The sequence below is a fragment of the Mus musculus genome, chromosome 7 (assembly GCF_000001635.26).
Source record: "Mus musculus strain C57BL/6J chromosome 7, GRCm38.p6 C57BL/6J".
Classification (NCBI taxonomy): Eukaryota; Metazoa; Chordata; class Mammalia; order Rodentia; family Muridae; genus Mus; species Mus musculus.
Window position 1 is genome coordinate 24,504,538 of NC_000073.6, and position 20,843 is coordinate 24,525,380.

Genomic DNA, 20,843 nt, shown 5'->3' on the forward strand with positions numbered 1-20,843 from the left:
AGTATGGGGTGGCTGTGTGTCTGTCCCTCTGTCCGCCGCTGTACCGCTAGGAAGGGGGGGGGGGATGCAGGCGCTGGGGTGGAGCACCGTGGATGCTGATACACAGGAAGATGAAGGAGCCAGACCTCCGAGAGGCCAACCACCAGCCACTCTTCCTCAAAATCCCAGACTTGGGGGATTTTTTGGGGAGGGGGGCGGTGAGAGGCGTGGTGAGGATTTTGTTTGTTTGTTTCTTCGTTTTGAGACAGCATCTTATACTATAATACAGGCAGGTCTTGAACTCCGGTAACCCTTCTGCCTCAGCTTCTAAAAAGCTGGGGTTACAGGCTGATCCAACCACAGCCAGCAATTTGTGAATAAAACACACACACACACACACACAAACACAAAAGAGGCTTTTTTTTTTGTTTTGTTTTGTTTTGTTTTTTTCAGTTTAACAGGAATCTGAAATTTGATCCTGTTCTAGGCTTTAAGGGCTCAAGGTGAAAAGGTCACTGTACTCTGACCTTTGTGAAACTTTGATGAAGGAAACAGACGCATCTAGGCAGCAATGGGAACAGTTTCAGAGCCGGACGTGGTGGGATACACCTGGAAGCCCAGCACTCAGCGAGCAGAAGCTCAGGGCAGCCTGCTCTACAGAGCAAGTTCCAGGCCACTCCTAGCTACTTAGCAAGACTGCAAGACTGTGTGCCCCTACCCCCCAAGCAGAAAAGCTTAAAGCTTGCTTTAAATTGTAAAGAGGGCTCTTAATATTTATATGCTTAAAATCTTAAAATTCCAGCCTTCAAGGAGCTGAGGCAGGAGAGTGAGTTTGAGGACAGCCTGGGCTACACATTAGGCTCCTGTTTCAGAAAGAAAGGAAGGTGGGTCAATCAGTCTCCTGTGGTGGTGGCTTACACTTTTAATTCCCAGCACAAGAGGCAAGTGGATATCTGCAGCCAGCCTGGTCTACATAGTAAACTCCAGGCCAGGGTTAAGTAGTGAGACCCTGCCTGAATAAAATAAACACACACACACATACACACTCACGCACGCACACGCGTGCGGCGGTGGGGGGTTGGGTGGGTACTGTTTTATTTTGTTATGGAAATTTTCATGCAGAGTGAGGAGACTTAAAGAACTCCAAAGCCCCAGGCACCCTCCACCCCATTTCCACCCAGAGCGCTGCATTTATTGAGACCAGTGCTGTGTCAATTTCCCTAAATCACTCAATCTGCAGGAGCTGTATCATCAAGGAAGGCCCTTCGGATTGGCATCAATACCAGGAGAGAGTGAGCTCGGAGCAGCAGGGACAAAGGGTTTTCCCGATGAATCGAAAGGCAAGATCAAAGCCTGAGACAGCAAAGGGATTACTGTGTTTGAAGTGCTGGGGATATGGACCAGATAAAACGGTGGGTGGGTCCAGAAGAGGCGTCAGGGACACAAGTTTGACTGGGAGACCAGGTGTGGGAGGTGCATACCTGCCACCCCAGCCTTTGGGAAGCTGAGGCAGGAGAACTGCAGGGAGTTGACGAAAACCACCCGGAGCTAGAGTGAGTTCCAGAATACACAAGGAGACTCTCAGAAACAAAGCAAAACACAACTATTCCTTTTCTGTGGTGTAATGGGACTCTAGAGTTTTAAATTGCTAGTGATAAAAGCATTCGGGAAGGAGAGGGCTGTAGGGATGGCTACAAATAGTCAGCATGAAGTTATGGCCCTTTAAAATTACCCACAGGAGCTGGGCTGGCTGCCATATGCCTGTAATCTCAACATTCAAGAGGTAGCGTTCAAGGTCATTTTCTTCGACCCAGGTGTTGGAGGCTAGCCTGAGCTACATGAGACTCTGCCTCAAAAAAGAAAAAAAAAAGAAAGAAAAGAAAGAAAAACAAAAAAAGAAATAAAAAAGCAAACACCTATAGCAGACTTTCTAATTGTGCTCCACGGAAAAGCTGCCTTGACTCCCTCTAAGAATGCAAGCACTACTTTGCCTCTGGAAATTTGCATCAGCTATTCCCTCTGCTTTTTGGCATTCTACTTGGCTCCAGTTCAGACCTGGCTTAAAAATCAGCCCTTGGAAGCCCTTGCAGAACCTCGAGCTGGGGCAGGCGTTTCTGGCATCCACGGCCTCCTGCCGTCTACCTCTCTCTCTTCCAGGTCTTGACAGTTCTAAGTATTTGTCTAATCAAATGTGGTTCGTTTTCCTTAGACTGGGGGTTCAGATCTCTCGCAACGCAGAAACCACGTGCTGTCCAGGAATTTATCCTAGGTGACAGGGACGTGAACGGGGTCCCAGACCTTCGGTAGTTTCGGGACAAGGTTGCCAGCCCACCACGATTAAGTCTGCAGTCCCCTACACGCATGCGCTTTATTTTTCCAGGTGCCCCCCCCCTCCCCATCCATATGCTAATCACTGCGCTCTGAAGAACAGCCTCTCCCGGGAATATGCAAATCACATCCTCCAGTGCGGGAGGCCTTCCTTTGTCCCGCGCTAGGATTATGCAAATGAGCGAGCCTCCAGCCCGGGGGATCCGGGCCGAGTATTTAGGCCCCCACTCTCCCCCCTCATTCCAAGGCATCCACTATTTATAAGGCGCGTTCGCTCTACCGCGCACGCACGCACGCGCGATTCTTAAAGCTTCTTCACCCTTCGGGCCGCAGACTGTACCAAGTCTAGCGGGGCCGTGAGCGGCAGAGCCCGCCACCCCCGCCGGCGTGAGCTCTACAGCCTTCGCCATCCTCTGAGCCCCTCTTCCCATCGACCTCCGGGAATGGTCCATCTGACCGCGCACGCGCCCCTCGCTCGCCCCTCGCTCGTTCGCCCGTTCGCTCGCCCGCTCGCCTAGCCTCCCGAAACGCAGGCGCAGTGCCCGGGCGTGCAGCCGCCACCGCCGAGCCTGATCCGGGGCCGCCGGCGTCGGTGAGTGTCCGAGCTTGGGGGGGGCCGCGGGGCATGCTGGGAAGCGGGCGATACAGCCCCGCTGCATGACGGGAGCCCGCGGCCGCTTGGCCGAGTGACCGGCCCGGGAGTCCCTTGCTTTCCCCAGCACGCGGCTCGGGACCCAGCACAGCTTCGCCTCGAGGCATTGTGGGAGCCCGTGGGCCAGGCGTTCTGGGCCTGGGGCATTCTGGGAAGGGCCTGGGCTCCTGGAGGGGACTTTTTTTTTTTTTTTTTTTTTTTTTTTCGTCGCACACGCCTTCTGTGAGAAGCCCCGGGGCAAGGAGCGTTTGGGTGCCTGGTGGTCGTTAAAGGCCCGAGGCATCGTGGGACGCTGTCACGGGGCATTGTGGGAGCTGATCTTTATTGTTTGGTACCGGGGTTTGTCCGAGTCCCAGTCCTACCTAGCGTTGTGCGGAAAGGTATCTATTGTGTTCACTCACGCACTGTGAGGCGTATGTGTGGGTGGGGTCCTGGCCACTCTGCTTTTGAGGGAACTGAGGCATACGGTTTCATGTAGCTGGGTTTTGGACCCACAATATCGCGGAGTACAACCTAGAATTTATAATTTACCAAGTGCTGAGTTCGCAGAGGTGCATCACCACGCCCAGCTGGCTTCCACCTGTCCTAATGCTTCCACTTGATATCCGGAACGTTCTGGAAGAAGCTTTATATAATGTGGGTTTGGAGAGGGATGGCTGTCCCCAAGTAAACCCCCAAGAAAAGTCCTAACAATCCTTGCTGTGATGGTCAAGTAGAATAATAGTTAAAGCCCAGTGTGGTGTCACGCGCCTATAATTCCTGCTGGGGCAGGAGGATTCGCTATTCTAGACCTGTTTTTTTTTTTTTTTTTTTTTTCCTTTTGGGGAGGGCATCAGATCTCAAAAAAAGAAGGGGGAGTGGGTTTATGGAATGGCTAATCCTAGGTATTGTTGCATGGAACACATATATTAAATATTTAAAATAGAAACAACCAGTTGTCCTCAGTTTTTCTTTGCTGAATGGTGCGAGTTTTTCCAAAAATAATGTATTACTACAGAATTAGAGGGGCCCAACATCTGATGATTAATCATGAGAGCTCTTCCTTGCCAGTCACTATTTCTCGGTCCTTCAAAGGCCTGATCCAGTATCTAGGTGTCTTTAGTAAATTCCCTATCCAATGATGCCACCTCCTCCTCTTGCTCCAGCCGCATTCCTCCAACAGCAAATTTGACATTTGGGCTTTGAACAGTGTGCTTTCTACCATTGTTTGTGCCCCCAGGCCCTAAATTCAGGCTTTGCCATATTATTAGTGTCCATATCTATTGTCCCCAGAACCTGGGAAGCTGAAGTTGGAGGATTGCAAGTTCAAGGCCAGCCTGGACTGTATAGTAAGAGTCTAAAGGAGAGTGGAAACCGTATTGTTTTTAGTCCTACACTGCCTGGTCTTGCAAGGTCCTGTCACAATGCAGTAGGAGGAAGAAACGTGTGCATTGAGAGAAACAGGAATTATGGGAGCCAAGGAGCAATGTGGATGGTTATAGGTGAGCTTTGCAAGGGTGAAAATAAACACTCTGGATCCACAAAGAGGAAGGAGAAAATTCCAGATGGGAAATGGAGGAGAATGAACTAGGACTGCCCTTCTCTGGCTATAAAAGGCCTTTATGTGGCCCTGCCCCCAACCCCACCAGAAGCCTGGAGAGTTGAGCAAAGGAGTAGAGTCTATGAGATCTCTTCCTTCCTTCCTTCCTTCCTTCCTTCCTTCCTTCCTTCCTTTCTTTTTGTTTTGTTTGTTTGTTTGTTTGTTTTGTTTGTTTGTTTGTTTTTTAAGACAGGGTTTCTCTGTGTAGCCCTGGCTGTCTTGGAACTCACTCTGTAGACCAGGCTGGCCTCAAACTCAGAAATCCACCTGCCTCTGCCCCCAAAGTGCTGGGATTAAAGGCGTGCACCACCACACCACTGCCCGACTCTTTCTTTTTTAAGACAGTGTGTCATTTAGTTCATACGAGCCTCAAATTCTATGTAGCCAGCTCTGACCTTAAACTGCAGATTTACCAGCCTGAGAGCTAAGACTGTGGGTGTAGACTGCCTACTTCTATTCAGAGCATGGCTTTGGATCTTTGTTGAACCACAGTCTGGTGAGGTGGCCAGTGTGAACTTGGACTTTGGACAGTGTGCAGGTCTTCTTCCTTCCTCTTCTGCTTCGAGGGAGCTGTTTCTGTGTGCCAACCAAAGCCTGGACTTGAGAAGGATACAGACAAGAAAAGTTGGGTCCTGTTTGAAGCACTAGGCAGAAAATGACAGATTTGAGTTCAAACCTCAAAAGTCAGCGAGGCTGACTTTTACAAAATTAGGTTGACGTCTAAAACACGCCAGGCACAGTGATGTTCCTGTGATCCTGACACTGGGAGGAAAAGAGGCAGGAAGATCTGGAATTCAAGGTCATCTGAGGCTCCTTAGTAAACCTGAGGCCAGCCTGGGATATATGACGCCTTGCTTCAAACAAGCACAAATGGAAGGGTATGGATTCAGCCCGGTTGGCAGAGTGGGTTGTTTGCCTAGCGTGCCTGACGCCCCACAGTTTGATCTCTAGCATTTGGGAGGTAGATCCAGGAGCATTGGGAATCCAAAGTCAGTCTGGGGTATTTAAAATCCTGTCTCATAAAAAGAAAACAGTTTAAAACATTTCCAGGCTAGCTAGTATCTCAGCTGTACCAAGTATTCTGTGTCCTTAATAGTCAACAATCTGTGACTCTTCTTCCTGGTGGTCCTCCCTCCCTCAGCCCCAGACCTTCCTACAGCTAAAGGGTTAATGTCTGGCACTTAGTTATGATTGGTGACCATACCAATACCTTCCTTTAGATAACTTGGGATGTCTTCTCTCCCTACTTCACTGACTAAGAACCACAAGACAGTCTGTTGCCCAGATAACTGGATTCAAGGCCTCCTGGGGACAAGGTCTGCAGAGTTGAGACTCTGTACACAGTCAAGACAGGACAGAGGCCATCTTTGCCCCACCCCAGCACTGAGCACGCAGTGGTCTTAGAATGGGGACAAGTGTTACGTAAAAATTTATTGAGTCACCGCAGGCCTTTCTTTTCTCCCTGTCCAGCACCCCTCTCTACCTGCCAACATCCTGTATTAGAGGAGCTTGTGGCTGGAGGTGTGACCGCGGGAGAGCTGGCCGGGGAGGGACCCTGCTCAGTCGCTGCTCTGCTCCTGTCTCTTGTCCCCTCCCCCCGCCATGACAGAGACCCGTGAACCCACTGAGACTGGAGGCTACGCCAGCTTGGAGGAAGATGATGAAGACCTTTCCCCAGGTGAGGTGGCCTTAGAAGTAGCAGTCTTGGAAAAGCTGTCATCCTGGGGTTGGACCTCCTTGGGAAGCTGTGTTGAGGAGTGGCCGCCTGCCTTGCTACCAGTTCTCTTCTGACTAGAAGTCTTCGTCCTGGTGGGAGATGGCTTCCCATGGAGGCTCTTAGGGGTTGCATCTTGGGTGGGCTCTCTGTCCTTGCTGGAAGTTCTAGATTGGCTGAGGGCTCTACCCCTACTGTGGGTTCTAGAGTGGCCACGCTGGTTCTCCTTGCTGGAGATTCGGGATCTGCTCCGTGCTCTCTGCTTGATGGGAGTTCGAGACGGGCTGTGGGCTGTGTCTATGCTGGGACTTCTAGACTGGCTGCTCCCACTCTCAGGACTGGATATTCTAGACCGCCTGTGACCCTTCTTCTTGGTGGTTTTTGAGCGACAGTGATCTCTCTTCTTGGTACTTCTGGACGGGCTGTGGCTTTTTTCCTCGCTCGAGGTCCTACACCATCCTTGGCTTCCTTCCCTTCTTGGAGGTTTCCTTGGGCTGTGACTTCTCTCCTTGCTGTGGGTGCTCTGCTGGCTTTGTTCCATCTGGATGGGCGTGCCCCTCCGGGTTCGACTTCTTGCCCTACTGTGGTTTCTCTTCCAGCTGTGACTTCTCTCCTGGCTCCAGGTCCTCCTGTGGCTGTGACTTCTTGACCTTCTGGGGGTTCTAGAGCGGCTGTGACTTCGGGTCCTGCTAGGGGTCCTAGAGCGGCTGAGGCTTTGGGTCCTGCTGTGGCTTCTGGCCTGCTTGTAGCTCTTGATCCTATCTGATGTGTGAGTCGGATCAGTGAGGGTGTGAGTCTGTTCCCTGCTGGGGGAAGTCAGCTGGCTGTAGCTCCTGGCTCTCCTGGATACCACTGGAGACTTGTGAAAGTTCTCAAAGACGGTCCTAGTCGGGCTGTGGCTCTTGGCCCTGCTGAGCATTGCAGGTAGCCTAGAGCCTACACGCTCAGTGTCTAAGGCTCCGTGCAGCTTGGGGCTCTTTGTCCTGTGCCTGTTTCTAAGCCAGTGGTCGCTCCTTCCATGGGCACTGGTTCTAGATTGGCTATAACTCTTGCCTCGGCTTTGTTTGCGGTGGGAAGTAGGGGTCCTCTCCTTCTTGGCCACTCCTGGTTTGGCGGAATGGGTTCTCTTCCTGTTAGGAGTGATGGCCCTGTTCGGGGATGTCTTAGAGCTCTGGCTTCCCCTTTTGCCTGGAGTTCGTCCCCGGCTGTGTGTGTCTCTCTGCTGATACTGTCCCATGACTCCGGTCTTGCCTCCCTTCCTGCCCCTGCTGGCCTTCCTGGCCTTAGTATCAGTGCTCACCTGACTGGATGTTCTTGTCTTGCTGCGGCCTTGGGTCTTGCTGCTGGCCTGGGTCTTGGCACCTGTTGCTCTGGTAGACTTAGAACTGCTAGGGCTCATAAACAAGTTAGGGGACTTAGGATGCACTGAGGAACTGGTGGGCACTGCTGCTTTAGTGATCTTCAAGGAGGCTGGAGATGCGGCAGCCACGGGAGCTGCAGGAGCCTCAGTGGGCTTTGAGGGCCCAGTGGCTGCCAGAGCCGTGGGGGCGGCGAGAACCTCGGGAGCCACGGGAGCCGCAGTGGGCTTTGAGGGCCCAGTGGCTGCCAGAGCCATGCTGCGCTTGGAGGATCTCTTTGATGGAGAGTGCATGGCGGGTGCAAAGGGGCTGAGTGCCTGGAAGTCATAGTGAGCATGCAGGATTGGGTAGCCAGGGACAACAACCAGACGGCTCATCACAAGCAACTTGGTGAAGTCATAGTGGGTACCTGAAGCACTGGTGACGTCAGACTTGAGAAGAGGTGGGGGGCTCTGGCTCAAGGCTGGAGACTCTTAGCAAGTGGAATTAATTAGATCCACTCAGACTCAGCAGGACTGAGAAGTGGAGCTGAGTTCAGCAAGGGCCTGCCTTGAGTCTTCAGGCCTAGGTGATGGGTGTTACTGCCTGGGTGGGCGGAGTAGGGGAGCCCAAAGAGACACTGACAGCCTTAAGAGCCAGGGAGGATTCATAGAGAAGATGACACTGACCTGGGCCTCACAGAGTAGCTAGAGTTGCCGGTAGAATGGAGAAGGGCTCTCCCAGGAAGGAGCAGGAGAAGCCTGGAGGAGAGCCCAGAGCCTGGTCAAGATCAAGTCTGCCCACAAGGAGTCCCCAGGCTGATGAGGGAGACATACTGGGGCGCCCAGAAGGCCACAGGCTCTAGAGAGTGGTGGGAGCAGCAGTAGCCAGGCCATCAAAGCAGTGGCTGTCATAGAGGATTGCCTGTGCTGGGTCCTGAAGCCAGGCTACGGAGGGCCAAGTGGACATAGTATAGGACAGTCACAGAGAGTCCTCTAGGCCTTAGACAGTGTCTGGAGGAGGTGAGAGGGTCACAAAATGGGTCAGGGACAGTGCAGCAGTCTTTTAGGTCTAGGGTGGCTCACCAAAGAGGGAGCTTTGCCCTGGGGCCTAAGGGAAAGGCAGGGCTGAGCATCCGTAGCAGAGGGGACAGCATGTGGGGTGCACAGGGCCACCACACGAACCATTGCTTCTCTTGGGGACAAGAAGAAACACGAGTGATTGTTGTGCACTTGATTGGACTGCAAGAGAAACAGACCTAAGGCAGGGTGAGGGCAGCACTGGGGAGGGGCTGCTGTGAACCAGGGACCAGTGTTGTCCTGAGCAGAGCCAGAGACAGGATTGGAGCTTGGTCTGCAGAAAGGGAAGCAAAGGCCACGGGGCAGGTAGATACACACCCCTGTGGTACTGAGGCAGCAAGGAGTCTGTGGTGAAGGGGAGGGTGGGCGAGGAGTGGCCCCTGAGCACCTGTTGCCCCCGTGGTAATAATGAACAGGGCAGAGACACCCTCACTGTGAGCTGCGGGAGGAGATGCTCCTGGCAGAGGGAGATTGCTTCTGCAGCCCAGTGGGTGCTCCCGCTATGCCGTTTCCAGTGTGGCCAAAGCAAGCAAGCTCCCTGGGCACTACAGGCTCCCTTGACCATGGAGACCGCAGCCCTGCGTGTGACCTACAGCAGCCACTAATGTCCTCCTCACCTCACATTTTCTCCTTTAAAAGCTTTTGTTAAGTTTATCTATTGACTTAGTGAGGGTGGGTACACTCTCATGGTATCAGGAGGCGAGGTCACACAACTATTGGGAGTTGGTTCTGTCCCTCTACTCTGTGGGTCCTAGGAGTCAAACTCAGGTTGTCAGGCTTAGCAGCAAGCACCTTTACCACTGAGCCATCTTGCCAAACCCTTGATCATGCCAAACTCATCTATATGCACTTTTATATGCTGAAATTACAGTCGTGTACCTGTACTTAAAATTGAGCATTTTAGTTGACTTGTTTATTGAAATGGGAATTATCTGTAATCCCAGCACTTAGAGACTGAGGCAGGATGATGATGAGGCAATGGCCAGCGTGGGAGATGAGCATATACATACGTGTTCTGTCTCAAAAAAGAAAAGCCAAGTATAGTGGTGCTGGTCTGTAATCCAGCTTTTGAGAGGCAAAGGCAGGAAGATCAGGAGTTCAAAGCCAACCCTAGGCTACATGAGAAACCAAACAAAACAGATAAACATGCTGAGGAGGATGCCACTGTGGAGGTTTGGATACAGGAGTTTGGCTTCCCCAGCACCCAAATGAAGGCATAGTGTGTAGTGTGGTCTCTGCACCTGGACTGCCACGCTGGAAGGCACAGACAGGCCTGACCCAGTGGTCAAATTGCTGAGCTCTGGGTTCAGTGAGAGACCCCGTCTAAAAAATGAGATGGCAAATGATTAAGGAAATCACCAGTGTTGACACCAAACCAACCAAAACAGACCTGCGTGTCTACTGCTTAGCTGCCTAATTCTGATGTTGGTCTTTCTGGAATGGTCTAGGCCGGGCCGTTGCTTTCTGTGATAGACTGTGTAGGGGACAGCCGTGGCCACATTGGTCCGGGTGTTGCTGTAAGCGCTGGGTGGGCACACGGGCGCTGTCTTTGTTGTCCACCCCATCCCCACGCCCACCTGTGTGATTTATTTTGAGACAGGATCTCATTCTCTGTAAGCCAGAGCTTGCAGTGATCCTCCTGCCTCAGCCTCCTTGATACCGCCATTACAGGTGACAGATGCAGCTCTCGCCAGGTAGTCATTTGGTAGCCGTGCAGATACATTGCATCTGTGTTGTGTCAAGCTGTCCTGCCCACACAGCGAGCTTGAATAGGGCTCGGGGGCAGCTGGACACAGCCCTGATGCCATGTCTCTCCTACCTGCCCCAACAGGCCCGGAGCATTCTTCTGACTCTGAATACACTCTTTCAGAGCCCGACTCTGAGGAGGAGGAGGAGGAAGAGGAAGAGGAGACCACTGATGACCCCGAATATGACCCTGGCTATAAGGTGAAACAGCGAATAGGTGGGGGCAGGGGTGGCCCGTCCCGCCGAGCCCCCCGAGCAACCCAGCCTGCTGGCCCACCTGCACAGCCTTGCCAGCTCTGCGGCCGATCAGCGCTGGGAGAGGCCCCGCCGGGTACCCCACCTTGCCGACTCTGCTGCCCTGCAACAGCAACCCAAGAAGCCCCAGGCCCTGAGAGCAGGGCTCTTGGAGAGGAAGAGGAGGAACCGTCTCGCACTGGGGAAACTCGGCCAGCAGGGCGGGATGGGGACGAAGACGAGGAGGAGGGGGGCACCTACCACTGTACGGAGTGTGAGGACTCCTTTGACAACCTCGGGGAGCTGCATGGCCACTTCATGCTGCATGCCCGGGGCGAGGTGTAGGCGGGGCCACCAGAGTGCTGGTAGAAGGGTGAGGGGAGCAGGGCTGAGGAAGCTGGAATCAGCGCTGGGGGTCCCGCCCATCTGTGTTGTCTTAGCTGTAGATAATGTGAAGGGCTGAATAAAAGCCAGATTCTACATGTTGGCTCCGCATATGTTCGAGCTGCGTGAGTGTGACTGAGCATGCACTACACCAGCGTTCCTCTGCTGCTGTTCCCGTGTGCTGGGATTACTGGCATGCACTGCCCTGACCAAGTGTGTGCTGCTGGGGATTGAACCCAGGGCTTTGAGCGTGTTACACAAGCACTCTTGTCAGCTGAGCCACAGCCCAGCAAGTTTTTGTTTGGCTTAGAGACAAGGTTCCCCACCCCCCCACCCTACCCCAGACAGGGTTTCCATGTGTAGCCCTGGCTGTTCTGGAACTCACTCTTTAGACCAGGCTGGCCTCGAACTCGTTTCAGCTCTAGAATCTCGGGTACAAAGCCACCATAACTTAGCTAAGAGTTCTGGGGTTCAGGCCACCCATGAAGCTTGAAACCACCCCCCCCCCCAGTGATCTGTGCTGTCAAGAGCCAGGCAGGCAAAGGCCACTTTCCCCCCCACAGTGCCTCTGTTGGAAAGTCAGCTGCATGGTTGTAGTCAGCTGCAAACCTGGGAAGGGCTAGCTACCCAAGCCCCCCAGAGCAGACTGTGGCTTACTGGGGTCATGGAGGCCTCAAGTATTCTGCCACCACATCACCTGGTCCCTCCTAAAAAGAGGAGGAGTACCATTAGCATGGTAGGCGGCTCCCCCTGTGCTCCCCAGGTGTCTAGCACCTGGCCCAGAGTCCAGGAGCGCTGTGCGTTGTGCCCCTGATGGCCGTTCCTCAGCACTGTGGCACTGCCTCCATTTGCATGACCTCTTCCAGAACTGGATATCTTGGGTGTAGTAAGCGCACCATTAAATAAAAATGATGTGTGTAGTGACCAAGGAGGCCACGAGAGGGAGTCAGATGCCCTGGAACTGGAGTTACAAGCTGTTGCCAGCCAGCCATTGGTTTCTCTGTAATAGCAGCAAGCACTTTTTTTTTTTTTTTTTTGGTTTTTCGAGACAGGGTTTCTCTGTATAGCCCTGGCTGTCCTGGACCTCACTTTGTAGAGCAGGCTGGCCTCGAACTCAGAAATCCGCCTGCCTCTGCCTCCTGAGTGCTGGGATTAAAGGCGTGCGCCACCATGCCCGGCCCTAGCAGCAAGCACTCTTAACCAGTGAGCCATCTCTCCGGCTCTCTACACATCAGATGACACCTTCATCTTTAGAGAACTGGCATGGACCTTGTGCGGTGGACCCGAAGGTAAAGTAAAAGAAATGGCTGTGTAGAAAAAAACCAAGAGAAGGGTAAACTGCTGTAGAGAGGCATCTTAGTCTATTGCTGTGAAGAGACACACGATCAAGGTGGTGCTTATAAAAGAAAGCATTTCATCGTAGGCTGTCTTTCAGCTCCGAGGTTTAGTCCATTGCCATTACAGGGAGTGTGGTGGCAGGCATGGTGTTGCAGAAGGACGTGACAGTGACACCCCGCTCCTCAGCCAGAAAGCAGACAGGAAAAGATGAGACACTCAGCCCCAGGAAGCCCTCCCACAGAGGCCACACCTTCAGATCATTCTAATTTCTTTAAACAGTGCTGCTCCCTGGTGACTTAAGCATTCAAATACACGAAGAGCCTGTGGAGGCCATTCTTATTCAAAGCACCCCAGAGGGGTGTAATTCACATCTGTAATCCTGCCTAGGAGGAGGCAGATGTGCACGGAGTGAACTGTTCTCCAGGGGGGGCCAGGCAAGAGCCCACCTGGGGTAAAAAGGAAGGTGGGAATGGCTGCCAGGGCTCACTACAAGGCGCCTGGGGTTGAGGATAGCAGTCAGGCCCCACCCATTACAGTTGTGGAACCTGACGTGGGTGTTCTGAGGCTGCTTGCGGTGAGGGTGATGACTGACGCTTAGAAGCCCAGCACTCTAAAGGTCGAGACACACACACACACACACACACACACACACACACACACACACACGAAGGGAAAGAAAGGAAACCAGGCTTCGGAGGGTTCAAGGCCAGCCTAGGCTTAGAGAGTGATATCACTTTCTACACACACACACACACACACACACACACACACACACACACACACACACACACACACACACACACACACACACGGCACCAAAGCTGCTTTGAGAATAGCAGGCTGATTATAATGACAGCTACCATTTACCAAGCACTTTCCCTTGCCAAGCACTGCCTGGAGGCGCTCTCCACGTGTTCTCCTAGCAGCTTGGCAGCTAGGAGCCTCTAGGAATAGGACCTTAATTACCACAGCAGCATCCTGAGGCCCGAGCGCACAAGGCCTGGCTCACTGAATCTTGTGGGAGCCTCTGAGAGGGCACAGGCTGTCTAGGGAGCTGGGATACAGCGGTGAGTGGGAAAACAGAGAGGAGGTTGTCTTTTTGTTGTTTTGAGACAAGGTCTTATGTGTCTGGCCTCTCCTCAAACAGCTCTGTGGCGTGTTTTCCTGCCTTGTCTCCTTTGTGAGGTTCTGCAGATGGACCCAGGCCCTGGAGCCGGGGCACGATGACGCAGTCCTGTAATCCCAGCATCCTGGAGGCTGAGGCAGAAGTTGAAGGCTAGCCTGGGCTACAAGATGAGATAGGAAGGGCGAGTGCTCTAAGGATAGAGGCACACAGGCAAGTGAGCAGGAGCAGCAGGAAGGGCAGGCACTGGGGGGGGCTGTGAGGGTTGAGGTTTCAGGGGGCTGCTTGGGATGCCTGTGCAGATGATGGGGGGAGGGGAAGAGGCAAGGGGGTGCCCATGACAGCAGGGAGCAGAAGGGAACAGGGAGCTAGGCTGGTGTCAGTACTAGCTATTTGAACCCACGATCCCATACACACTGGGCAAGTTCTCTACCACTGAGCTACATCCCTAGTACCCAAAGGGCTGAGCTTTACAGACATTTGTTTTATTTTTGTTTTTTTTAAGACAAGAGTCTCACAGCCCATTTTGGCCTCGAACATATTGCATTGCCATTGTGAGTTGCTTTGCTGATCTTCTCCCTCTACCACCTCAGCACTGAGGCCACAGGTACGAACACATACACACACACACACACACACACACACACACACACACACCCAGGACTTAGCTCATGCTAGGCCATCACTGACTGAGCTGCCTCTCCAGCCCCCTTGGGAACATTTTATAACTGCTACAGCAAGGGCACGGAGGTTGAGCTGATGGACGGTCCATGGCGAGTGATAGGCAGAGCACACATCCTGACCATTGAGTGGTACTTCACAGTGTGGGTCTGCTCTGCAAGAGCTACCAACCGTCTCCACACCATCATAAAAACGGTGAGTAATACCACAAAAGACAGAGGTCAGGCCTCCTTTGAAAATGGAGATCTCACTGGTTGGCGGCAGTGGCTTGTGCCTTTAATCCCAACACTTGGGAGGCAGAGGCAGGCAGATCTCCAAGTTCAAAGCCAGCCTGGTTTACAGAGTGAGTTCTGGGACAGCCAGGACTACACAGAGAAACCTGTGCAGAAAAATTAAAACAGAAAAATGAGGAGAAGAAAAGGAAGGAAGGAAGGAAGGAAGGAAGGAAGGAAGGAAGGAAGGAAGGAAGGAAGGAAGGAAGGAAGGAAGGAAGGAAAGGGAAGGGAAGGGAAGGGAAGGGGAAGGAAAGAAAAGGAAAAGGAAAGGGTTCTGGACTGCCAAACCCAGTCTCACGGCTGGGGTCATGACGAGTCAGGAAGAGGTCCCTCCCATGAACGAGGCCTTTGTTGCCTCTGGATGCTCCAGACTCAGCAAAGAAGCTTTGCATTTTAAATTAGGCTGTGCAGGTGACATCTGAAGGGAAAGTGGCTCCCTCACTGAGAGCCTGACCTTAGGAAAGAGGTTCAGCACCACATCAGTAGCTCTTTATAACTTATTTTACTTAAATATTTGTGCATTGGTGTTTTACCTGATGTGTTTTATCTGTGTGTTTTTATCTGGTGTTTTACCTGATGTGTTTTATCTGTGTGAGGTTGTCAGATTCCCTGGAACTGGAGTTACAGATGGTCGTAAGCTTCCCTGTGGGTGCTGGGATTTGAACCTGGGTACCCCAGAAGAGCAGCCAGTGCTCTTAACCACTGAGCCACCTCCAGCCCCCAAAGTATCTTTTAAAAAAAATTTTTAAAGATTAACTAATTTACTTATTTATTTTTATGTATATGAGTATACTGTAACTGTACTAATGGTTATGAGCCATCTTGTGATTGCTGGGAATGAAGGCTGCTCTGGTTGGCCCCACTCGCTCCGGCCTAAAGATTTATTATTATATATAAGCTGTCTTCAGAGGCACCAGAAGAGGGCATCAGATCTCATTACAGATGGTTGTGAGCCACCATGTGGTTGTTGGGATTTGACCTCAGGACCTTCGGAAGAGCAGTTGGTGCTTTTAACACTGAGCCATCTCTCCAGCCCCCCAAAGTATCTTTTTTTTTTTTTTTTGGTTTTTCAAGACAGGGTTTCTCTGTGTAGCCCTGGCTGTCCTGGAACTCACTTTGTAGACCAGGCTGGCCTCGAACTCAGAAATCTGCCTGCCTCTGCCTCCCAAGTACTGGGATTAAAGGCGTGCGCCACCACACCCGGCTTCCAAATGTCTTCTTGATGTGTCCCCATTGATAGGCAAGATTGAAAGGCAGATGGCCTCGTTTGGCCCTTGACGTCATTCAAAGGTGATGGCTGGTAGAGTCCCTTGCTGAGTTTGATGAGGCCTCTCAAGGGACAGAAGCTGACTTGCTCACTTTCAGCCCGTGGACAGGAGCAGAACGTTTACGTCTGCTCTTGGGGTTCTGGTAGTGTGCCCAGGCCCAGCACCAGCAGGGGGGTGCCACTCACATTCACGGTGGACAGAGTTTTCCCCCCTTAATATCTTCTGGATACGGCTTCCCGGGCACAGCAATGTGCTGTACAGTTCTCAATGCTGTCAAGTTGTGAAGATTAACCATCAATCAGTAGTAGGCTTAGAGTTTGCAAAACCTACTTTAATTAGGATTCTTAAACTCTTCTATCTCCTTTCTAGCCCACCAGGGGTAGGGAAAAAAAGGTTAATAAGTGGGGGTTGTGGACCTGTTTAGAAGTAGTTCTTTGGGAAGATCCCAATCTTTGTTGTCATATCAGCAGTCCTGCCCAAAACATGAAACAGGAATCAGTAATAGCAGCCCAGTCTAATCGGTAAATACCAGACACACATCAGTAGCAGCTGCTTGATTCAGAAGAAGCCTCAAGGCCCCGAGGAATTGCGGAAGTGGCAAGAAGCGGCTGGAATATCATGAGAAGTTCCTCGGCAAGTTATTCTCTACAGAGTCGGGACGAGCAACTCGGTGCAAGGTGAATGAGTGCAAGAGCCCCGTCACTCTGTGGGGTTATATTTCCATTCTTTTAAAGCCTCACACATGCTCTCCTGTGTCTGCTTAGACAAAACATCTCATGAAAGAACTCTCCAAAGAAAGCAGACATTTCCACTTCAGACATCCTTCCTCTGGGCCAGTGGTTCTCAGCCTTCCTAATGCTGTGCCCTGTAATACAGTTCCTTATTTTATGGTGACCACCCACCCCCCGCAACCATAAAATTATCCCTGCTGCTCCTTAACTGTGATTCTGCTGCTACTGTTAGTCGTAACATCTTTACAAATGTAGACATCTTTGTTTTCCAGTGGTCTTAGTTGGCCCGTATGAAAGGGCTGTCAGACTCCCTACAAGGAGTCATGACCCCCAAGTTGAGAACCACTGCTCTAAAAGATCCTCCACTCAGTATTGTTACACTGGGTCTCAGAGTCCTAGCGAATGAGCACTGGGGACATAATACCTGTGACTACACCACATAGGTAACTGATACAGGGCCAGTGTGCCCCATGCCTAACCTGCCTGTCACGAGATTGCATTCTAAACAGTGGGAAGCACTGCAGCTGCCATGTTGGTCATAGCGGCCCGGGAACTGAACAGGTGCATCCTGAAGGGCTAGACCATGGTGTGGGTAGCAGTGCTCAGGTGTTTGAACCTGGAAAAGGAGGAGTGGGGCCTGGTGAAGCAGGAGGACCCAAAGTTTAAGGGCAGTCTAGGCAACTTAGAGCTCAGTGACTTTTGCAGAAGTCCTGGGTTTGGTTCCCAGAACCAACATCATAGCTCACAACTGCTTTTAACTCTACTCCCAGAGAATCCGATGCTCTCCACTGGCCTGCACTGGTACCAGGCATGCACGTGGTACATATGAAAGCAAAATAAGGGGGGAGGGTATAGGGGAATTTCGGGATAGCATTTGAAATGTAAATGAAGAAAATAGCTAATAAAAAAATGAAAAAAAAAAGAAATGTAAATAAAGAAAATATATTTAAAAAAAAAAAAAAGCAAAATACCCCGAGCTATAGAAATGGCTCAACAGTTAAGCTGCATCTCCAGTGATCCTGAGTTCAATTCCCAGCACTCACATTGTCTATAATGGTATCTGATGCCCTCTTCTTGTGTTCAGACATAGCATGCAAACAGAGCACCCATATATATCCAACAACAACAACAACAACAACAACAACAATAATAATAATAATAATAATAAAGGAAAGCAAAATACTACGCACATATAATTGAAAAAAAATCTTTTAGAAAGTAAAAAACAGGCCAGGCGGTAGTGGCATACGCCTTTAATCCCAGCACTTGGGAGGCAGAGGCAGGCGGATTTCTGAGTTCGAGGCCAGCCTGGTCTACAGAGTGAGTAGCCAGGGCTACACAGATAAACCCTGTCTCGAAAAACAAGAAGAAGGAGGAGGAGGAGGAGGAGGAGGGAAGGGAGGGAGGGAGGGAGGGAGGGAGGGAGGAAGAAAGGAAGGAAGGAAGGAAGGAAGGAAGGAAGGAAGGAAGGAAGGAAGGAAGGAAAAAAAAACAGGGCTTTTGAGTGCTTCTCTTGTATCCTCAGTGGTAGAGCCCCTGCCTAGAATCCCCCAGTGAGGGGCTGGGGGCGTGGCTCAGTGGTAGAGCCCTGCCTTGAGGGGCTGGGAGTGTGGCTCAGTGGTAGAGCCCCAGTTTAGAATCCCCCAGTGAGGGGCTGGGAATGTGGCTCAGTGGTAGAGTGCTTGCCCTAACACACCCAAGGTTCTGGTCTGTTTCTTAGAATAGCCAAAACAAAAGATCACTTGGAAATCTGCTTGTCAAGAATTTGTTCCAGTCAGGCAGTGATGGTGATGTTAGTGATGTCACATACCTTTAATCCCAGCCCTTTGAGAGACAGAGGTAGGCGGATATCCTGAGTTTAAGGCCAGCCTGGTCTACAGAGCAAGTTCTAGGACAGCCAGGGCTAAATGGAGAATCTCGGTCTTAAAAAACAAAAACGTATCTGTCCTACTGTAGGGGTGACTGGGATAGCAGGAATTTGGGGCGGGGACAAGTCCTTTGCAGCTGCTGAAGACACTGCCAGTTGGCTCATGCTTCCACCCCAGGGGCTGCAAGTGGCATTTGTACTCAGTACAGAGAAGTGCTGGAGTTCTAATGTTGCTGGAGAGGTGGAGTGCCCCAGTCGCAGTGGTTGCCATGACCACCTTGAGTCCTTAACCTCTGCTCTCACATTCAAGCAGGCAAGTCTCTTGTCCCTCTCCTAGCCTGTACTCACCTCAAGCTCAGAACTGGAGGAAGGAAGCCTGGCACAGCTTGCAGAAAGCCCCAGCATCATTGAGCCTCTGGAATGGGTGGTCTCTCGCTAAAACCCCAAGACAACACAGCTAAAGACTGCTCTTGACACATGCGGAACCTGCATCCTACACACTGTCACTTGGGGGTGAGGCTGTTGTGGTTGGAAGCCCAATATTTCTTATCCGTAGGAGCTTGAATTCAAGTAAGCTTATTGAATATAAGGAAAATTCCCTCCAAAACTGCGACTCCAGGTCCCCGAGAATTCTGCAGAGAAACTAAGGTAAAACGTAGACCAGAGCAAGCTGAGCAGACTGGGACTTCTCTTAAGAGGTGGCAAGAGTTGAGACCAGAGCTAACAGTGAGGCTTTTTGCAGGGACCTGGGAAAGAAGTGCAAAGGTCCTGGGGCAGACCCCAGCCTGGCATTTATGGCTAGAAAATACTGAGCGCACAGCTGGGAAGGAGGTGACTGCTGATCCTCACAAGTAAAGATCTCAGATGCCACTGGAGGATGCCAGTGAGGCCATGGGGTGGAACGTGGACTGGCTGATACAGTGTGATCTATAGTGGAGACTGGAAGGTGGGTGTGGTAGGCAGGGGGACAGCCAGAAGTCAGGGGTATGGCTGCATGAGAATTTGCTAGACTTCAGAACACAGTACAGAGTTCACTGATGCGGTGACAGTGCAGCTGGCCAGAGACCACAGAAGTCACAGCAGCATCCGGTGGCTGTAACTCATCCTGGGCTTTGGGCTATAGATGGAAACTTGGGGACCGCCATCAGTGCCGTTCAAAGTCTGGGTAACATCTGAGGGGTGTGAGGGGTGTACCAGGTCAGGCCACTACCTTGGGGGGATTTGATCTATCAGTTCGAGGTTAAGGGGGCAGCTCTATGGGCTCTGGAGAATACCTAGGGCAGAAGTGACTTTCACGGGTGCCAAAGGGAAGGCTTCACTTCAGTAAAACTGGTGTATTGGAGAAAAAGTGCTGGCCAGGTCCCTGGTCTCCCTTCCCCCATTCATCACCCTGGCACTCCTTACACCCCAGATGGTACCCCAGGCATCTGATGGTGGTCCCCAGGTTTCCAACTACAGCCCAAACCCCAGGCATGATCTACAGCCACTGGGTGCCAAAAGGCATAAAATGGGTTGTTGTGACATCTCTGGTCACTGGCCAGCTGTACTGCCACCGTATGGCACTCTACTGTGTTCTGGTGTCTGGCAAAGGAGTCCTAGGGTTACTCTGCCACACATCTGTCCACACCAGCCTGAGGTGGCCGTTTTCATGTGAGAATCACTGTCTAGACTCAAGTCCAAGAAGGTGAAGCCAAGGGCTGGAGAGATGGCTCAGTGGGTAAGAGCACTGACTGTTCTTTCAAAGGTCCTGAGTTCAAATCTCAGCAACCACATGGTGGCTCACAATCATCTGTACAGCTACAGTGTACTCATATACATAAAATAAATAAATCTTTAAAAGAGAGAGAGAAAAGGTGAAGCCAGCTGTTGGACAAGGGCTTGGCCATTACTTAACTGTAAAGGGTCCTACAGTCTCTGAGGCAGCTTCTCAGTTTTCTGTCATAGTGAAGGTAGCCAGACAGTAAATAATGGAGTCCAAGTGTGTTCTCAAAACTTGATTTGCAAAACCAAGCAACAAGCTGGAACTGGTCCTACTTTGTGTCTGCCTGCCTGCCTGTCTTTTGCTATGAATTCTCCTGTATGGGACAGGGACCTCAAATAGTGGTGGTTTAATTAAGTCAGCATTTCTGTTTCCCTGTTACATAGGAACAATGCTCTAGGAAGGTAACAGTGGCCTAGGTTCCTACTAACTTTTTTTGCCATTCTTCTTTCTTTTGTTTAAAGATTTATTTAGCTTATGTATAGGAGTACACTCCAGACACGCCAGAAGAGGGCATCACATCCAACTACAGATGCTTGTGAGCCACCATGTGGTTGCTGGAAATCGAACTGAGGACCTCTAAAGAGGCAGTCAGTGCTCTTAACAGCTCTCCAATCTTCTTCTTTGTTCTTTCCAGACAGGGTTTTTCCTGTGTAGCCCTGGCCGTCCCGGAACTCTCTCTGTAGACCAGGCCGGCCTTGAGAAGGCTGGGATTCAAGGCATGCGCCACCACTGCTTGGCTGCTCTGCCATTTGTGTTGCTTTTGTCT

At 51.4% G+C, this 20,843-nt stretch overlaps 1 protein-coding gene across 9 annotated transcripts; it reads left to right on the forward strand.

The window, feature by feature from the left end:
- Positions 1–10: 10 nt before the first annotated feature.
- Zfp428 (zinc finger protein 428) lies at positions 11–11,145 on the forward strand. Of its 9 annotated transcripts, XM_030242439.1 has the most exons (4): positions 3,143–3,339; positions 4,232–4,440; positions 6,009–6,216; positions 10,539–11,143. In XM_030242439.1, the coding sequence occupies exons 3-4, from the start codon at positions 6,141–6,143 to the stop codon at positions 10,991–10,993; spliced, it is 531 nt and encodes a 176-aa protein (XP_030098299.1). In that variant the 5' UTR covers positions 3,143–3,339; positions 4,232–4,440; positions 6,009–6,140; the 3' UTR covers positions 10,994–11,143. The 9 variants fall into 9 exon arrangements, 8 of the variants coding, with proteins under 8 accessions (XP_030098297.1, NP_001277390.1, NP_780351.1 ...); XM_030242437.1 differs by lacking the exons at positions 3,143–3,339; positions 4,232–4,440 and adding an exon at positions 11–2,899 and having other exon boundaries at positions 5,986–6,216; NR_110958.1 differs by lacking the exons at positions 3,143–3,339; positions 4,232–4,440 and adding an exon at positions 2,550–2,899 and having other exon boundaries at positions 6,148–6,216; positions 10,539–11,145.
- Positions 11,146–20,843: the final 9,698 nt, after the last annotated feature.